Raw genomic sequence first — 20,779 nt, 5'->3', positions numbered from 1 at the left:
GAACGTCTTTTCCACAACGAGAGGCCAACCAGGTAATAATAATAATAATAATAATAATAATAATAACAAATAACAATATTAACAAGGCCAACGAGGTATTCAACCTCGTCTGTCTGTCTGTCTCTGTGTCTGTATGTCCGAGCACCAACAAGCTGCAACACCTAAAGTGGCCAGTAGAGTACAGCACAGAGTACACTACAGTACGAGCCCTGGTCCGTACACACACACACACACACACACACACACACACACACACACCCCTCCCACTCTCTTCACCAGCATCAGTCAGGATCAGGAAGAGGTATTGCAGACAGAAGCAACAAGTAACACTTTAAACAACAGCACAGAACTCCTAAACAACCTGGACTCACCACAACTTCACTCAACAACGAGGTCAGTGTCCTCTAAGTAAGGGATAATATCTGGCTAGGTGGTCATTATCGGGAGATAATTCACCGACAGGGAGTTTAACCACCGAGGTGGTTACACTCCCTGAAGGTGAATTATATCCCGACAATGACCACCTAGCCAGATATTATCCCGCTTATTACATGGCTAACTAACATAAATTAATACATTGACCCAAAACACAACAAAAAAAGTATTCCATAAGTTCGCGCTGGCTGCATCTGGCCAGCTGCAGGGCTGGAGCACTGTCGGAAAACAAGGAAGTGAGTTGATCAAATAGAATCCATTTTCGGGTCCTGCTTCGTCTATTTCTCGCTCAAATGTTTTCAAAAACATTTTTAAGAGCAATGTTAAGCTGTAAATGACATCGTGTGTCACTAGTGTGTGTGTGTGTGTGTGTGTGTGTGTGTGTGTGTGTGTGTGTGTGTGTGTGTGTGTGTGTGTGTGTGTGTGTGTGTGTGTGTGTGTGTGTGTGTGTGTGTTACATGGCTGTCATGTTGGAAACAGCAGTAAATCAAGCGGGGCGCAGCCGGTGGTGCTCAGAGGGTTTGAAATGAAATGATTACTATATTTACCCAGGGTATCTGGGCTAAGCTCAATAACTTGTTTCCAGCCAGGCCCTGCTCATAGAACATTTCATCGTAGTGGTTCAATGCCTTGTTCAAGGGCACTTCAGCGGTGGTAATTTTAACGTGTCGGACCGCTGATTCGAACTGGCGACCTTCCGGTATCAAGACCGCTCCGCAATCCGTTCGGCCACCGCTGCCACTGGTTTGATTAGGCAGCGGTCATTATCGACACATAATTCACCGCTGAATTAAGCGATTGACCAATCAGAATAAAGCATTCAACCAAGCCATGTAATACATGTAGTGGAGTTGACCTAGACCAGGGGTGCCCATAGCCGCAATTTGCAACTCTAGATTTTTTTAATAATGGGATGAATCTAGAGTTGCAAATTGCGGCTAGGGTGCCCATGCATTTTTTACTTGACATCTACTTTTAAAATGACCAGCTAAACAAGATCTACCCACACAATGTTATCCAACTGCTGAGCTGCGCGGCACTGTTGTAGTGTCGTTTCTGATTGATTGATTGAAATATTTATTAACAGTTTGCAGAATTACAGTACATTTCAAGCGCAACTCAATACAAAGACTGTGAGTGGACGACCCAATAAAGCATTACACTTGTTTACAAGAGGGTCCACCTTGTTCAATTCATCAACACATTTAGAGACGTACAAATATAATTTAATATACACTTCTATATAGCCAAAAAGAACAGAACAGGAATTCATCATAAAGGAGGTAAAAAAGGGGAAAGAAACTGAGGGGAAAAAGGGGTGGGGGGGGATTCAGTATTGGATTGGATTGTGGGTTCGAGCTGATGCCAATCAAGTCACCTTAATTCAAGTGGCAGTTTTTTATATTTTAATTTATATATTTTTAGGGCATGTGATCTACTGGTAGATCATGATCTACCTTTTGGGCAGCGCTGACCTAGACAGTCTAAATGTATTTGGAGTTGACGTCCTAGACAGTCCTGGTACACAGTTAGGGAAAGTTAGCCCACATTTAATGCTAAACGAATGCTTCATAAAGGTGTCTACTGTCACCTCAATGTGTTCCAACACATTTAATCTGCTAAATGAATGCTTCATAAAGGTGACTACTGTCACCTCAATGTGTTCCAACACATTTAATCTGCTAAATTAATGCTTCATAAAGGTGTCTACTGTCACCTCAATGCAGCTGCTGAAAGTTGGGCTACCATTAACAACCTATATGGCCTAAGAAGGCAAAATGTACAACATTTAATTCTGCTTTGAGTAGCATGTTAGGCTACGGGGTTTTCATGATTCTGAATACATTGCAAGCATCGCAAACACCGGTCTTCCAAATGTGATGACGCAAAACATTTGTGGTGACAGTTTGTGTTGTGGGCCTACTTCTCACTTCTCACTTCTCTTTTTACAACCCTCTGGCACGCACGCATGAGCACACACACACGTGCACGTACGCACAAGCACACACACACGCACGCATCAGTGCCACAGATAAAATGCACGTGCATACGCACTTGTACATAATGTTATTATGCATTGTAACATGATGGGAACGTGCAGAATGGTGTGTGTGTGTGTGTGTGTGTGTGTGTGTGTGTGTGTGTGTGTGTGTGTGTGTGTGTGTGTGTGTGTGTGTGTGTGTGTGTGTGTGTGTGTGTGTGTGTGTGTGTGTGTGTGTGTCGGGGGGGGGGGCATGTAAAACAGGTTATTGTGGTTAGATTGCATAATGTTCAGCTCTGTTGGTGTGTGTGTGGGGGGGGGGGGGGTGGATTGCATAATGTTCAGATCTGTTAGGGTAGTTTAGGGAAGTTTTACATGAACAGTTGAAAGCCTGAAAAGGTCTGTTGAATAATTACTATATCCTGTTCATTTTGGGGTAAAGGCCTCTGCCCCCCCCCCCCCCCCCCCCTCTGTTGTAGAGCTACATGATTAAATTAAGACGTATATTTATTGTGCATTATTGCACCAAAATTCATATATAAAATTAGGCCAGTTTCTATTCATTATTATTTACATATAGCATTAGTTTTGCACGAAAAACACTCCTTGGCCTAAACACAGCCATAGCCGTGCAAAACTAATGCTTGGAATGGATTCAGAATCATGAAAACTCCCTAGTTTGACATGTCACAATTGTCACATGCTATTTAAAGCATAATGACATTTGGAAAATGTTGCCTTATATTGGTTGTCTATGGTGTGGTATACAACAATGGCCATAACTTTATTTTGTGATGTTTCCGGCAGAGAAGGCCTCTCATTCTGTGGACCTTAACAGTGATGTAAATAGGGTGCGTTTTGCGTCCCAAAACGCACTTTATAGTTTTGGGCCGCAACCTCCGCTCATCCTCTGCGTCCATGGGATGCACTACTGTACTCAGTCAGCATACACAGTAATAATAATCCACGTGAAAAAAAAGAAATCGCGGGGTAAAAAATGCGGTAAAACAATAATCTACGGACACGATCATTTTGCATGCCCACATCCGACCTCATCCTATGTTGTAAAAAATAAAATCCACGTAGGAATCGTTCTTGTAGAACCACTAGTCTGTAACAACATTGTCAACACAGCGCGCTGTGCGCCGCCATGTTGGCTCTGACTGAGCGCAGCCTCTAGACTAGAGCTGTTTAGAGACGGAGAGTGACGACAATGGAGTGATCAGTGACGCATGCAGCCCCACGAATAAGCAGTGAATGGAGATGTCGCAACTCTCTCAATTTTTAGGGGAACATGTTTTAGCGTGACAAGCAGACCCGATTCAATGGGAAACACACATTGTGTAACACACGCCGATATTTTGACTAAGTATAATAATTGCAACTGCAAACAACTTTTGGTTGGTTTAAGCTATGTTAAATCCACTGTTGCCCACTATTAGTATTTCTTACTGAGTTGTGCTTGCTGATACTACTAGCCTACATTAAAATATATATTGTATAGGCCTATTTGATCTGTTTATATATATTTTTTTATTATAAAATAATTTATTTTTTATTATTATTATTTTTGAGTGGTGCAACCACTCAAAAATAGCTGGGTGGGTGGCTGGGTGTCTGGGTATGAGCACGAAAACAGCATGGTTGTTTTTCACCATCTGTGTGCAACCTAATGCACACACAAACACACACGCACGTATTAACTGTATGCTTTCGGGGGTGCCAGTACATTACAGTACAGTAGAGGGGCCGCCACACGGTAACTCTGTCATTCTCAACCGTTTCGGACGCGACGCGGCACGCCGGAACTGGCCCGGCGTGTTCCTGGGGGTCTGGAACACCCCCCCCCCCGCGAACCCCCACACGGAGTTGCATCCCCTCACTTCACACAGGTGTGATTTTTTTTTGGGACTCATAAGAATTTTTTGGGACTCATTTGAATGACCACCTGTGCATCCCGGGACTCATTACATTGAAAACCTATTTACATCACTGCCTTAATGCCCAGAGCAGACCTCTCATTCTGTGGACCTTAATGACCAGAGCAGACCTCTCATTCTGTGGACCTTAATGCCCAGAGCAGACCTCTCATTCTGTGGACCTTAATGACCAGAGCAGACCTCTCATTCTGTGGACCTTAATGACCAGAGCAGACCTCTCATTCTGTGGACCTTAATGACCAGAGCAGACCTCTCATTCTGTGGACCTTAATGCCCAGAGCAGACCTCTCATTCTGTGGACCTTAATGACCAGAGCAGACCTCTCATTCTGTGGACCTTAATGACCAGAGCAGACCTCTCATTCTGTGGACCTTAATGCCCAGAGCAGACCTCTCATTCTGTGGACCTTAATGCCCAGAGCAGACCTCTCATTCTGTGGACCTTAATGCCCAGAGCAGGCCTCTCATTCTGTGGACCTTAATGACCAGAGCAGACCTCTCATTCTGTGGACCTTAATGACCAGAGCAGACCTCTCATTCTGTGGACCTTAATGCCCAGAGCAGACCTCTCATTCTGTGGACCTTAATGCCCAGAGCAGGCCTCTCATTCTGTGGACCTTAATGACCAGAGCAGACCTCTCATTCTGTGGACCTTAATGACCAGAGCAGACCTCTCATTCTGTGGACCTTAATGCCCAGAGCAGACCTCTCATTCTGTGGACCTTAATGACCAAATTAATAGAAAAAACACAAATAAAAAGTACGGCATGACATCACAGGTTAAACCCTATTCCTTGAGCTTTTGGGCCTGTGGCTCCCCGGCTATAGCGTTCCATTTTGCTATAGTTTTGTGTAGTCTCTTTCCAGTATGTCAGGTAGCGTTCTTTTTGTTTTCTTATAATCTGATTAAGTCCATTGGGTTTTCCATTTTTTTTATTTTTTTTTTATTCTTTATTTACCCAGGGAAGTAGCTGAGCACAGGTGCTCATTTTCAGCAACGCCCTGCACATAGAAACACACAGACAGACACACACGCACACACACACACACACACACACACATTAAAACCTGGGAGCTGACCAGTACAACCACAGTCTTATACTGTTGGCCACTAAGCAGCTCCAGGGGGAGCAGTTGGGGGTTCAGTGCCTTGCTCAAGGGCACTGAACCATCTGGTGGCTGTGCTTGTGTTTGTGTATACTAGACCTGTAGGTGCCCGTCGGCCACCGGCCTACTTGAGGTTGAGAACGATGCAACTTGGGAACCTAATAATACCCGTTGTCAACTTGACATAGCACCCGTTTTAACTATCTGTCTGTGTCCCTTTTGTGCCCATACTGTATATGGAGATCTCTGTGTGTGATGCTGGGTGCAGATTCAGGCCCAGGCTACACTTTTGCAAAACGGATATTTTCGTCCCTTCCCATACGACAGAGATATGTGTCCACACACAAACGCAGAAACGCATTGAACACAGGATAAAATCACTGCAGTAGCAGGTTTCAATTATAGACTATATTATATTTGATTTTATATCACTTGCCAATCATATTTTTTAATTAAGGAATAAGTACCGCATTTTAAAAGCCACCTAAATTTGGAAGTGGAACATGTTTCTTTCATTGTCTGTCAGCATGTCACACTATAAATTATATGTGCGTAAATCTCCAGATCCCGACTCTCGACTTTTCTCTCCATATCATTTAAAAATGATAAGACACTTTACCATTGCTCTGGCGACTTGGCAAGTCCTGCACAGAAAATAATAGCAGAGTCAGACCTATAAGTGTCGCGTACACAACCAGTTGTGAGCTTGTAGAGTGGCTATATTTTCCAGGTGTATAATAAATGTCACGTTATAATTTAGGCTAATAAAAGTTCACGTGCGTACATTGTCGGCATGCAGGCGCAGTGACAGCGGAATGCAGTCAAGGGTGAGCCCTTTATTACCTAAACAGGAGAGAGATGTGCCATATATGCCCTTTATTACCTAAACAGGAGAGAGATGTGCCATATATGCCCTTTATTACCTAAACAGGAGAGAGATGTGCCATATATGCCCTTTATTACCTAAACAGGAGAGAGATGTGCCATATATGCCCTTTATTACCTAAACAGGAGAGAGATGTGCCATATATGCCCTTTATTACCTAAACAGGAGAGAGATGTGCCATATATGCCCTTTATTACCTAAACAGGAGAGAGATGTGCCATATATGCCCTTTATTACCTAAACAGGAGAGAGATGTGCCATATATGCCCTTTATTACCTAAACAGGAGAGAGATGTGCCATATATGCCCTTTATTACCTAAACAGGAGAGAGATGTGCCATATATGCCCTTTATTACCTAAACAGGAGAGAGATGTGCCATATATGCGCACAGCGACCCACTGTAGTGTATACTTTCTTCTCACCAACCACGCTATTTGATGCAATATTGCATTCACACCTCTCTCTCTCTCTCTCTGCACCCTTTCTCTCTCTCTCTCTGCACCCTTTCTCTCTCTCTCTCTCTGCACCCTTTCTCTCTCTCTCTCTCTGCACCCTTTCTCTCTCTCTTTCTCTCTCTCTCTCTCTGCACCCTTTCTCTCTCTCTCTCTCTCTCTCTCTCTGCACCCTTTCTCTCTCTCTCTCCCCTCCATGACCATGACCATGAAATGGAGAGCAAAATACAGCAGGAGAATATAGTTTCACATGGCTATGCACACACCACACATAGACTTGTTGGTGTACGCTACTGTGCAATGGCATTTGGCCTGGGTCCTTATTGGTAGGTTAATATCCACAGTTTATCTGTAGCGGTCCGCAATTAACCTATTGTTCAAGCTTCACACTCGGCACCAATACAAATTAAATCACCAGTCCGCACTGGACTAGTAGGCTGATATATGTATTATTGGATGCAGCAGAGCAGAGCCTTTGCTCGCTGCAGTTGATGCAACAAGTTGTTAACAGTGATATATAAACATGAACAATCAGATTTATATCCGTGTAGTTTCCATGCAGGCACAAGATGCATTTCTCACCTAATTAGAGTAAAAATGATATGCGCTAATGAGCGGTGACATCATCGTTTCTCAAAATCTCCGTTTCACATGACTACACCGCTCCACTGATCCGGATATTTTCGAAAATCTTCACTTATTTATCCGTTTCCAAAAACCTCCGTTTGAGTGAGCTTGTAGATCTACTTCTACACTGCTGCTGTGAGCTTGTAGATCTGCTGTGTGTCTACACTGCTGCTGTGAGCTTGTAGATCTACGGTGTGTCTACACTGCTGCTGTGAGCTTGTAGATCTACGGTGTGTCTACACTGCTGCTGTGGGCTTGTAGATCTACTGTGTCTACACTGCTGCTGTGAGCTTGTAGATCTACGGTGTGTCTACACTGCTGCTGTGAGCTTGTAGATCTACGGTGTGTCTACACTGCTGCTGTGGGCTTGTAGATCTACTGTGTCTACACTGCTGCTGTGAGCTTGTAGATCTACTGTGTCTACACTGCTGCTGTGGGCTTGTAGATCTACTGTGTCTACACTGCTGCTGTGAGCTTGTAGATCTACGGTGTGTCTACACTGCTGCTGTGAGCTTGTAGATCTACGGTGTGTCTACACTGCTGCTGTGGGCTTGTAGATCTACTGTGTCTACACTGCTGCTGTGAGCTTGTAGATCTACTGTGTCTACACTGCTGCTGTGGGCTTGTAGATCTACTGTGTCTACACTGCTGCTGTGGGCTTGTAGATCTACTGTGTCTACACTGCTGCTGTGGGCTTGTAGATCTACTGTGTCTACACTGCTGCTGTGAGCTTGTAGATCTACTTCTACACTGCTGCTGTGAGCTTGTAGATCTACTGTGTCTACACTGCTGCTGTGGGCTTGTAGATCTACTTCTACACTGCTGCTGTGGGCTTGTAGATGTACTGTGTCTACACTGCTGCTGTGGGCTTGTAGATCTACTGTGTCTACACTGCTGCTGTGGGCTTGTAGATCTACGGTGTCTACACTGCTGCTGTGAGCTTGTAGATCTACTTCTACACTGCTGCTGTGAGCTTGTAGATCTACTTCTACACTGCTGCTGTGAGCTTGTAGATCTACTGTGTCTACACTGCTGCTGTGAGCTTGTAGATCTACTTCTACACTGCTGCTGTGGGCTTGTAGATGTACTGTGTCTACACTGCTGCTGTGAGCTTGTAGATCTGCTGTGTCTACACTGCTGCTGTGAGCTTGTAGATCTACTTCTACACTGCTGCTGTGGGCTTGTAGATCTACTTCTACACTGCTGCTGTGGGCTTGTAGATCTGCTGTGTCTACACTCCTGCTGTGGGCTTGTAGATCTACTTCTACACTGCTGCTGTGGGCTTGTAGATCCACTGTGTCTACACTGCTGCTGTGGGCTTGTAGATCTGCTGTGTCTACACTCCTGCTGTGGGCTTGTAGATCTACTTCTACACTGCTGCTGTGAGCTTGTAGATCTGCTGTGTGTCTCAACATGAATACCATTTTAAATTAATCTGATCCTTCAGGTGGAACATATTCTCTATTTGGACAATTTACAAGACACAGTGTGGTATAATGTCTAAACGTAACAGTCAGGCAAGGCAAGCTGTACATTATAACAACTAGACCTGTACGTGCCCGTCGCAGTCGGCCACCGGCCTACTTGGGAACGATGCAACTTGGGAACCTAATGATATACGTTGTCATAGCACCCGTTTTAACTGTCAGCCGGTGTCTATGTTTATGTTTATGTTTATTGAAGGATCCCCATTAGAGACACATGACTGAGCCTCTAGTCTTCCTGGGGTCCTGAATAAAACAAATACAATACAAATGTACTAAAAATACAATTTAAAATAAAAAACAGAACAAAATAAAAACAAATTCACATTATAAATCAAAAGAACAAATTCGCAAATCACAGTTCACAGTTATGTACTTGGCAAATTGGCAAGGTATATCTTGATATTCTTTTTGAAAGTAATTTTGTTATGAATTGTAGATAAGATGTTTTTGGGCAGTGTATTCCAGAGAGTTATTGACCTATATATATATACCAGTGTGTTTATGTTGCCAGAAGCTGCTCCTCTGGTGTTGTAACCATGTTCAGAAGTCATTTTTAACTGGTGAGCCAAGCTATACGGCTTACCAGTGGAAATAATGTTCCGCAGTAGCATCAGAAGACTCACTGCTAATTTCTTTTCAACCATTAGCCATGCCAGATGTTCGTGCATATAACTAATACTTGTCCAGTATGAACAGCCTAGTGCCAGACGAGCCGCTTTATTCTGAGCAATCTGCAACTTATTCAAATCAGATTTTGTAGCTGATGACCAGATAACAGGGCAATGTTCTAAATGAGACAAAACCAAAGAATGAATAACAGATTTCATTATACAGGGAGTGATGAAAGCAGAACACTTCCTAGTCATACCGATTCCTCTTCCCATTTTGATGACAATATTATTGATATGTTTGGACCAAGATAAAGAGCTATCTATGGTTACTCCCAGAAGTTTTATAGTGTTCACCTGTTCAATTTGTGTGGAGACCAACATGGAGATCTGTGTATGTGCCTGTGTGTGTGAAGACTGCAAACTGAAAAGTGTACAAGGGCAATCAATTGGGCCCACTGGCACAGCCTCAATTAGCTGAGACAGAGGCTGGAAATTGCACAGGTGAAAGGAGTTGGCCTCATTAGGCCCACTGGCAGAGCCTGGCCCAGGTGAAAGGAGTTGGCCTCATTAGGCCCACTGGCAGAGCCTGACCAGGTGAAAGGAGTTGGCCTCATTAGGCCCACTGGCAGAGCCTGGCCCAGGTGAAAGGAGTTGGCCTCATTAGGCCCACTGGCAGAGCCTGACCAGGTGAAAGGAGTTGGCCTCATTAGGCCCACTGGCAGAGCCTGACCAGGTGAAAGGAGTTGGCCTCATTAGGCCCACTGGCAGAGCCTGTAGATCTACTTCTACACTGCTGCTGTGGGCTTGTAGATCTACTGTGTCTACACTGCTGCTGTGAGCTTGTAGATCTACTGTGTCTACACTGCTGCTGTGAGCTTGTAGATCTACTGTGTCTCAACATGAATACCAATATGAATCTGATCCTTCAGGTGGAACATATTCTCTATTTGTGTGTGTGTGTGTGTGTGTGTGCGTGCGTGTGTGCATCAATGACATTGTTTTCGTCTGTCTGTCTGTTCCTTGCAGCCGCTACGTCCCTCATAGCAGTGACGCACGCACGTATTTTCAGCAGCTACATGCATCATTCCGTCTTTGCATCTTCATGTCACTGTGCTTCCATTGACAATGAATGGTAGACTGTATCTTTGTATCTTCATGTCGCTGGCTTCCATTGACAATGAATGGTAGACTGTATCTTTGTATCTTCATGTCGCTGTGCTTCCATTGACAATGAATGGTAGACTGTATCTTTGTATCTTCATGTCGCTGTGCTTCCATTGACAATGAATGGTAGACTGTATCTTTGTAGCTTCATGTCGCTGTGCTTCCATTGACAATGAATGGTAGACTGTATCTTTGTATCTTCATGTCGCTGTGCTTCCATTGACAATGAATGGTAGACTGTATCTTTGTATCTTCATGTCTCTGTGCTTCCATTGACAATGAATGGTAGACTGTATCTTTGTATCTTCATGTCGCTGTGCTTCCATTGACAATGAATGGTAGACTGTATCTTTGTATCTTCATGTCACTGTGCTTCCATTGACAATGAATGGTAGACTGTATCTTTGTATCTTCATGTCACTGTGCTTCCATTGACAATGAATGGTAGACTGTATGTGTGAACGCATCATAAAGCCCAAACCACACCAAAGGGTCGAGACGGTTTTTAAGGTCAACCACACCGCACCGCTTTGATGTGGTTGACTTTAAAGGGATAGTTCAGAATTTTTTAACTTAAAGGACAACTTTAGTTTTTCATGTTCATGTTTTAGGAAGTTATTAGAGAAAGTAAAAGATGAGTGTTAATATTTTTTAATTTGCTGCTTTCTTTTGTTTTAGCGATTTTAGCTATTTTTGACAGGGGGGCGAGGGCATTCGAACATGGGGCTAAATACATCTTTATTTACAAAATATTATGGCGATTTCTTTTTTTATTATTTACTATAGTCCTACTAGACCCCAAGAAATTACATCTGGCCACAAAAGATCACAGGATCTACTGAATATGAAGGTAGCCTAAACAAATAGCATGGTTGTTTTTCACCAGCTGTGCGCAACTTAACACACACACAAACACACACGCACATATTAACTGTATATATGATGATTGTGGGTGTGCCAGTACAGTACAGTACAGTACAGTACAGTACAGTACAGTACAGTACAGTACAGTACAGTACAGTACAGTACAGTACAGTAGAGGGACCCCCACTCGGTAAAGTCATTTCTCAACCGTTTCGGACGTGGGGCGGCTCGCCAGAATCGCCCCGCCCCCCCTGTAAGCTCTGATCCATAGCTCTAATACCCTTTGCTGGCTCAACCCCTGCTACAGCCATCATTCACATCCCTGTAAACTCTGGTCCATAGCTCTAATACCCTATGCTGGCTCAACCCCTGCTTCACATCCCTGTAAGCTCTGGTCCATAGCTCTAATACCCTATGCTGGCTCAACCCCTGCTTCACATCCCTGTAAGCTCTGGTCCATAGCTCTAATACCCTATGCTGGCTCAACCCCTGCTACAGCCATCATTCCTGTAAGCTCTGGTCCATAGCCCTAATACCCTTTGCTGGCTCAACCCCTGCTTCACATCCCTGTAAGCTCTGGTCCATAGCTCTAATACCCTTTGCTGGCTCAACCCCTGCTTCACATCCCTGTAAGCTCTGGTCCATAGCCCTAATACCCTATGCTGGCTCAACCCCTGCTTCACATCCCTGTAAGCTCTGGTCCATAGCTCTAATACCCTATGCTGGCTCAACCCCTGCTACAGCCATCATTCCTGTAAGCTCTGGTCCATAGCTCTAATACCCTTTGCTGGCTCAACCCCTGCTACAGCCATCATTCACATCCCTGTAAGCCAGTAAAAAATGATAGATATTGCTAGTATTATATGTATACATCTACACAGACAATACATCTACAGGTGTGTGTGTGTGTGTGTGTGTGTGTGTGTGTGTGTGTGTGTGTGTGTGTGTGTGTGTGTGTGTGTGTGTGTGTGTGTGTGTGTGTGTGTGTGTGTGTGTGTGTGTGTGTGTGTGTGTGTGTGTGTGTGTGAGAGAGAGAGAGGGCGGTCCCCCCCATGTCGGTGTCAGGTTACTAGTGCTCACGACATGAGAGCAGAGCAGCCTGGCAGCCTGGCCCTGCCTGGCAGCCTGGCAGCCTGGCCCTGCCTGGCAGCCTGGCCCTGCCTGGCAGCCTGGCAGCCTGACCCTGCCTGGCAGCCTGGCCCTGCCTGGCAGCCTGGCCCAGCCTGGCAGCCTGGCCCTGCCTGGCAGCCTGGCCCTGCCTATTCCTTTGAAGAGGAATATACATTTTATAATTGCGATTATGCAACAGTTAACCTCTTAAACCCCAGGGGGATCCAGGGGGGAAATCCGCAACATCGGAGTTGGAACCGGAGACCAATTGAGTCTCCATTGACCCGCTGAGCGCTGTTCAGAGGTGGACAGCCAGCGGGGGCAATGGGGGGGGCAATGGGGCTCAAGAGATTTTAAGGTGGTTGCACACTGGACGCGTTTTTTCGGAAAAACGATGGAGAAACGCTGCTGAAAATCCAAAAAACGCGCTCGGTGTGTGGGGACCTTTACCCTAAAAAAACACCTTAACTCACTGTAACTAAGACTTTCGAGAGAAAACACTTTTTTTTTTAATGAGACTTTCACCTAGTATAAATGTGACACCAAAAGAGTAGCATAAGTTGCTATGCTACTACTGCCACCAAGCCTGCATAGAAGACAATGGGGAAAGCTCATCGGCACTCTGACGTCATCATCAAGATTAGCATAACACATAGCCGTTCTTATCTCCCGAGGGGCGTGTCATTCCCCCTTTAATTCAAATATCACTTATTTTTTTGTTTTGTTGTGATAATCATCCCTACTATAGAGTGTGCTGACCATATAAGGAGTTCCTCCCTGTCTCCAGTTAACCCCTGGGGGTCAACAAACCTTAGGTTTCATTTTTGGCTAGGTGGCCCAGCCTTCATCCAATCAGGATAGAGAGGGGCCTTCCGCCAATCATGATCGAGCGGGGGCGGGCCTCGGTGTGTGTGTGCTGTTGGCCTGTTGCATGCCCACTGTAGAGTGTGCATGTGCACATCTGGTTACCGGGGTGTACCATGTGACTGTTTCCAAATCACTGAATGCTCCTTTAATAATAGACACTTTAGGTTAGGTAGATTTTAGGATTTGGGACGTTAGTGTTTAAATAATAAATACCCTTTGTGGTGTTCATCATAGATGTGTTAAAGTCTAGAAGATGAGTGACTCTGGGGACACCGTGGGGGAGGAGCCTCCAGCATCCAGACATGAAGACCAACCACCAGACACCGTGGGGGAGGAGCCTCCAGCATCCAGACATGAAGACCAACCACCAGACACCGTGGGGGAGGAGCCTCCATCATCCAGACATGAAGACCAACCACCAGACACCGTGGGGGAGGAGCCTCCAGCATCCAGAAAGCTGTAAGTTTTAACTCCAGCTTGGATGTCACACACTAGACAGAATGGTGGTTAACTGGTCACATCACTAGACAGAATGGTGGTTAACTGGTCACATCACTAGACAGAATGATGGTTAACTGGTCATATCACTAGACAGAATGGTGGTTAACTGGTCATATCACTAGACAGAATGGTGGTTAACTGGTCACATCACTAGACAGAATGATGGTTAACTGGTCACATCACTAGACAGAATGGTAACAGAGGAGACAGAAACAGTGTTGTTATTGTGATGGTAACAGAGGAGACAGAAACAGTGTTGTTATTGTGGTGGTTACAGAGGAGACAGAAACAGTGTTGTTATTGTGATGATAACAGAGGAGACAAACAGTGTTGTTATTGTGGTGGTTACAGAGGAGACAGAAACAGTGTTGTTATTGTGATGATAACAGAGGAGACAGAAACAGTGTTGTTATTGTGATAACAGAGGAGACAGAAACAGTGTTGTTATTGTGATGGTAACAGAGGAGACAGAAACAGTGTTGTTATTGTGATAACAGAGGAGACAGAAACAGTGTTGTTATTGTGGTGATAACAGAGGAGACAGAAACAGTGTTGTTATTGTGATGGTAACAGAGGAGACAGAAACAGTGTTGTTATTGTGATAACAGAGGAGACAGAAACAGTGTTGTTATTGTGATGGTAACAGAGGAGACAGAAACAGTGTTGTTATTGTGGTGGTAACAGAGGAGACAGAAACAGTGTTGTTATTGTGATGGTAACAGAGGAGACAGAAACAGTGTTGTTATTGTGATGGTAACAGAGGAGACAGAAACAGTGTTGTTATTGTGGTGGTAACAGAGGAGACAGAAACAGTGTTGTTATTGTGATGGTAACAGAGGAGACAGAAACAGTGTTGTTATTGTGGTGGTAACAGAGGAGACAGAAACAGTGTTGTTATTGTGGTGGTAACAGAGGAGACAGAAACAGTGTTGCTATTGTGGTGGTAACAGAGGAGACAAACAGTGTTGTTATTGTGATGGTAACAGATGAGACAGAAACAGTGTTGTTATTGTGATGGTAAGAGAGGAGACAGAAACAGTGTTGTTATTGTGATGGTAACAGAGGAGACAGAAACAGTGTTGTTATTGTGATGGTAACAGAGGAGACAGAAACAGTGTTGTTATTGTGATGGTAACAGAGGAGACAGAAACAGTGTTGTTATTGTGATGGTAACAGAGGAGACAGAAACAGTGTTGCTATTGTGGTGGTAACAGAGGAGACAAACAGTGTTGTTATTGTGATGGTAACAGAGGAGACAGAAACAGTGTTGTTATTGTGATGGTAAGAGAGGAGACAGAAACAGTGTTGTTATTGTGATGGTAACCGAGGAGACAGAAACAGTGTTGTTATTGTGATGGTAACAGAGGAGACAGAAACAGTGTTGTTATTGTGATGGTAACAGAGGAGACAGAAACAGTGTTGTTATTGTGATGGTAACAGAGGAGACAGAAACAGTGTTGTTATTGTGATGGTAACAGAGGAGACAGAAACAGTGTTGTTATTGTGATGGTAACAGAGGAGACAGAAACAGTGTTGTTATTGTGGTGGTAACAGAGGAGACAGAAACAGTGTTGTTATTGTGGTGGTAACAGAGGAGACAGAAACAGTGTTGTTATTGTGGTGGTAACAGAGGAGACAGAAACAGTGTTGTTATTGTGGTGGTAACAGAGGAGACAGAAACAGTGTTGTTATTGTGATGGTAACAGAGGAGACAGAAACAGTGTTGTTATTGTGATGGTAACAGAGGAGACAGAAACAGTGTTGTTATTGTGGTGGTTACAGAGGAGACAGAAACAGTGTTGTTATTGTGATGATAACAGAGGAGACAAACAGTGTTGTTATTGTGGTGGTTACAGAGGAGACAGAAACAGTGTTGTTATTGTGATGATAACAGAGGAGACAGAAACAGTGTTGTTATTGTGATAACAGAGGAGACAGAAACAGTGTTGTTATTGTGATGGTAACAGAGGAGACAGAAACAGTGTTGTTATTGTGATAACAGAGGAGACAGAAACAGTGTTGTTATTGTGGTGATAACAGAGGAGACAGAAACAGTGTTGTTATTGTGATGGTAACAGAGGAGACAGAAACAGTGTTGTTATTGTGATAACAGAGGAGACAGAAACAGTGTTGTTATTGTGGTGATAACAGAGGAGACAGAAACAGTGTTGTTATTGTGATGGTAACAGAGGAGACAGAAACAGTGTTGTTATTGTGATAACAGAGGAGACAGAAACAGTGTTGTTATTGTGATGGTAACAGAGGAGACAGAAACAGTGTTGTTATTGTGGTGGTAACAGAGGAGACAGAAACAGTGTTGTTATTGTGATGGTAACAGAGGAGACAGAAACAGTGTTGTTATTGTGATGGTAACAGAGGAGACAGAAACAGTGTTGTTATTGTGGTGGTAACAGAGGAGACAGAAACAGTGTTGTTATTGTGATGGTAACAGAGGAGACAGAAACAGTGTTGTTATTGTGGTGGTAACAGAGGAGACAGAAACAGTGTTGTTATTGTGGTGGTAACAGAGGAGACAGAAACAGTGTTGCTATTGTGGTGGTAACAGAGGAGACAAACAGTGTTGTTATTGTGATGGTAACAGATGAGACAGAAACAGTGTTGTTATTGTGATGGTAAGAGAGGAGACAGAAACAGTGTTGTTATTGTGATGGTAACAGAGGAGACAGAAACAGTGTTGTTATTGTGATGGTAACAGAGGAGACAGAAACAGTGTTGTTATTGTGATGGTAACAGAGGAGACAGAAACAGTGTTGTTATTGTGATGGTAACAGAGGAGACAGAAACAGTGTTGCTATTGTGGTGGTAACAGAGGAGACAAACAGTGTTGTTATTGTGATGGTAACAGAGGAGACAGAAACAGTGTTGTTATTGTGATGGTAAGAGAGGAGACAGAAACAGTGTTGTTATTGTGATGGTAACCGAGGAGACAGAAACAGTGTTGTTATTGTGATGGTAACAGAGGAGACAGAAACAGTGTTGTTATTGTGATGGTAACAGAGGAGACAGAAACAGTGTTGTTATTGTGATGGTAACAGAGGAGACAGAAACAGTGTTGTTATTGTGATGGTAACAGAGGAGACAGAAACAGTGTTGTTATTGTGATGGTAACAGAGGAGACAGAAACAGTGTTGTTATTGTGGTGGTAACAGAGGAGACAGAAACAGTGTTGTTATTGTGGTGGTAACAGAGGAGACAGAAACAGTGTTGTTATTGTGGTGGTAACAGAGGAGACAGAAACAGTGTTGTTATTGTGGTGGTAACAGAGGAGACAGAAACAGTGTTGTTATTGTGATGGTAACAGAGGAGACAGAAACAGTGTTGTTATTGTGATGGTAACAGAGGAGACAGAAACAGTGTTGTTATTGTGGTGGTTACAGAGGAGACAGAAACAGTGTTGTTATTGTGATGATAACAGAGGAGACAAACAGTGTTGTTATTGTGGTGGTTACAGAGGAGACAGAAACAGTGTTGTTATTGTGATGATAACAGAGGAGACAGAAACAGTGTTGTTATTGTGATAACAGAGGAGACAGAAACAGTGTTGTTATTGTGATGGTAACAGAGGAGACAGAAACAGTGTTGTTATTGTGATAACAGAGGAGACAGAAACAGTGTTGTTATTGTGGTGATAACAGAGGAGACAGAAACAGTGTTGTTATTGTGATGGTAACAGAGGAGACAGAAACAGTGTTGTTATTGTGATAACAGAGGAGACAGAAACAGTGTTGTTATTGTGATGGTAACAGAGGAGACAGAAACAGTGTTGTTATTGTGGTGGTAACAGAGGAGACAGAAACAGTGTTGTTATTGTGATGGTAACAGAGGAGACAGAAACAGTGTTGTTATTGTGATGGTAACAGAGGAGACAGAAACAGTGTTGTTATTGTGGTGGTAACAGAGGAGACAGAAACAGTGTTGTTATTGTGATGGTAACAGAGGAGACAGAAACAGTGTTGTTATTGTGGTGGTAACAGAGGAGACAGAAACAGTGTTGTTATTGTGGTGGTAACAGAGGAGACAGAAACAGTGTTGCTATTGTGGTGGTAACAGAGGAGACAAACAGTGTTGTTATTGTGATGGTAACAGATGAGACAGAAACAGTGTTGTTATTGTGATGGTAAGAGAGGAGACAGAAACAGTGTTGTTATTGTGATGGTAACAGAGGAGACAGAAACAGTGTTGTTATTGTGATGGTAACAGAGGAGACAGAAACAGTGTTGTTATTGTGATGGTAACAGAGGAGACAGAAACAGTGTTGTTATTGTGATGGTAACAGAGGAGACAGAAACAGTGTTGCTATTGTGGTGGTAACAGAGGAGACAAACAGTGTTGTTATTGTGATGGTAACAGAGGAGACAGAAACAGTGTTGTTATTGTGATGGTAAGAGAGGAGACAGAAACAGTGTTGTTATTGTGATGGTAACCAAGGAGACAGAAACAGTGTTGTTATTGTGATGGTAACAGAGGAGACAGAAACAGTGTTGTTATTGTGATGGTAACAGAGGAGACAGAAACAGTGTTGTTATTGTGATGGTAACAGAGGAGACAGAAACAGTGTTGTTATTGTGATGGTAACAGAGGAGACAGAAACAGTGTTATTGTGATGGTAACAGAGGAGACAGAAACAGTGTTGTTATTGTGGTGGTAACAGAGGAGACAGAAACAGTGTTGTTATTGTGGTGGTAACAGAGGAGACAGAAACAGTGTTGTTATTGTGGTGGTAACAGAGGAGACAGAAACAGTGTTGTTATTGTGGTGGTAACAGAGGAGACAGAAACAGTGTTGTTATTGTGATGGTAACAGAGGAGACAGAAACAGTGTTGTTATTGTGATGGTAACAGAGGAGACAGAAACAGTGTTGTTATTGTGGTGGTAACAGAGGAGACAGAAACAGTGTTGTTATTGTGATGGTAACAGAGGAGACAGAAACAGTGTTGTTATTGTGATGGTAACATAGGAGACAGAAACAGTGTTGTTATTGTGGTGGTAACAGAGGAGACAGAAACAGTGTTGTTATTGTGATGGTAACAGAGGAGACAGAAACAGTGTTGTTATTGTGATGGTAACAGAGGAGACAGAAACAGTGTTGTTATTGTGATGGTAACAGAGGAGACAGAAACAGTGTTGTTATTGTGATGGTAACAGAGGAGACAGAAACAGTGTTGTTATTGTGATGATAACAGAGGAGACAGAAACAGTGTTGTTATTGTGATGATAACAGAGGAGACAGAAACAGTGTTGTTATTGTGATGGTAACAGAGGAGACAGAAACAGTGTTGTTATTGTGATGGTAACAGAGGAGACAGAAACAGTGTTGTTATTGTGATGGTAACAGAGGAGACAGAAACAGTGTTGTTATTGTGGTGGTAACAGAGGAGACAGAAACAGTGTTGTTATTGTGATGGTAACAGAGGAGACAGAAACAGTGTTGCTATTGTGGTGGTAACAGAGGAGACAAACAGTGTTGTTATTGTGATGGTAACAGAGGAGACAGAAACAGTGTTGTTATTGTGATGGTAAGAGAGGAGACAGAAACAGTGTTGTTATTGTGATGGTAACAGAGACAGAAACAGTGTTGTTATTGTGATGGTAACAGAGGAGACAGAAACAGTGTTGTTATTGTGGTGGTAACAGAGGAGACAGAAACAGTGTTGTTATTGTGGTGGTAACAGAGGAGACAGAAACAGTGTTGTTATTGTGATGGTAACAGAGGAGACAGAAACAGTGTTGCTATTGTGGTGGTAACAGAGGAGACAGAAACAGTGTTGTTATTGTGATGGTAACAGAGGTGACAGAAACAGTGTTGTTATTGTGATGGTAACAGAGGAGACAGAAACAGTGTTATTGTGATGGTAACAGAGGAGACAGAAACAGTGTTGTTATTGTGGTGGTAACAGAGGAGACAGAAACAGTGTTGTTATTGTGGTGGTAACAGAGGAGACAGAAACAGTGTTGTTATTGTGATGGTAACAGAGGTGACAGAAACAGTGTTGTTATTGTGATGGTAACAGAGGAGACAGAAACAGTGTTGTTATTGTGATGGTAACAGAGGAGACAGAAACAGTGTTGTTATTGTGGTGGTAACAGAGGAGACAGAAACAGTGTTGTTATTGTGGTGATAACAGAGGAGACAGAAACAGTGTTGTTATTGTGATGATAACAGAGGTGACAGAAACAGTGTTGTTATTGTGATGGTAACAGAGGAGACAGAAACAGTGTTGTTATTGTGATGGTAACAGAGGAGACAGAAACAGTGTTGTTATTGTGGTGGTAACAGAGGAGACAGAAACAGTGTTGTTATTGTGATGGTAAGAGAGGAGACAGAAACAGTGTTGTTATTGTGATGGTAACAGATGAGACAGAAACAGTGTTGTTATTGTGATGATAACAGAGGAGACAGAAACAGTGTTGTTATTGTGGTGGTAACAGAGGAGACAGAAACAGTGTTGTTATTGTGATGATAACAGGGGTGACATAAACAATGATAACAGGGATGACAACCAGAGTCAGAGACCAGAGGCTCCAAGCAGCACAACGAGTGGCATCTACTCTCTCACTTCTACCGGACTCTCTTCAGACGTCAGTGATGAACCTGGACCTTCACGCTCAAAGTAAGATCATTTTAAACTCTAATCTTTTCGAGAATGAATAAAGGTTTCAATCAAAGGTCGGAGTCAGAATTGTTATAACGGTGATGACAGAAAAAAAGCTAAACAGAGAATACA

The 20,779-nt window shown here is 43.3% G+C and overlaps 1 protein-coding gene across 1 annotated transcript in view; it reads left to right on the top strand.

Annotated features, from left to right (window-relative positions):
* Positions 1-260: 260 nt before the first annotated feature.
* Positions 261-20,779, top strand: part of LOC306929266 (NACHT, LRR and PYD domains-containing protein 3-like) — a 57,194-nt gene continuing 36,675 nt past the window's right edge. The window contains 3 exon segments of the mRNA XM_079509708.1: positions 261-393; positions 13,767-13,991; positions 20,546-20,665. Coding sequence (XP_079365834.1) covers positions 13,786-13,991; positions 20,546-20,665 — 326 coding nt within the window. The 5' untranslated portion in view covers positions 261-393; positions 13,767-13,785.

The sequence above is a fragment of the Electrona antarctica genome (assembly GCF_951216825.1).
Source record: "Electrona antarctica genome assembly, chromosome: 9".
NCBI classification, from domain to species: Eukaryota; Metazoa; Chordata; class Actinopteri; order Myctophiformes; family Myctophidae; genus Electrona; species Electrona antarctica.
This window is presented reverse-complemented; position numbering and strand designations above follow the sequence as displayed.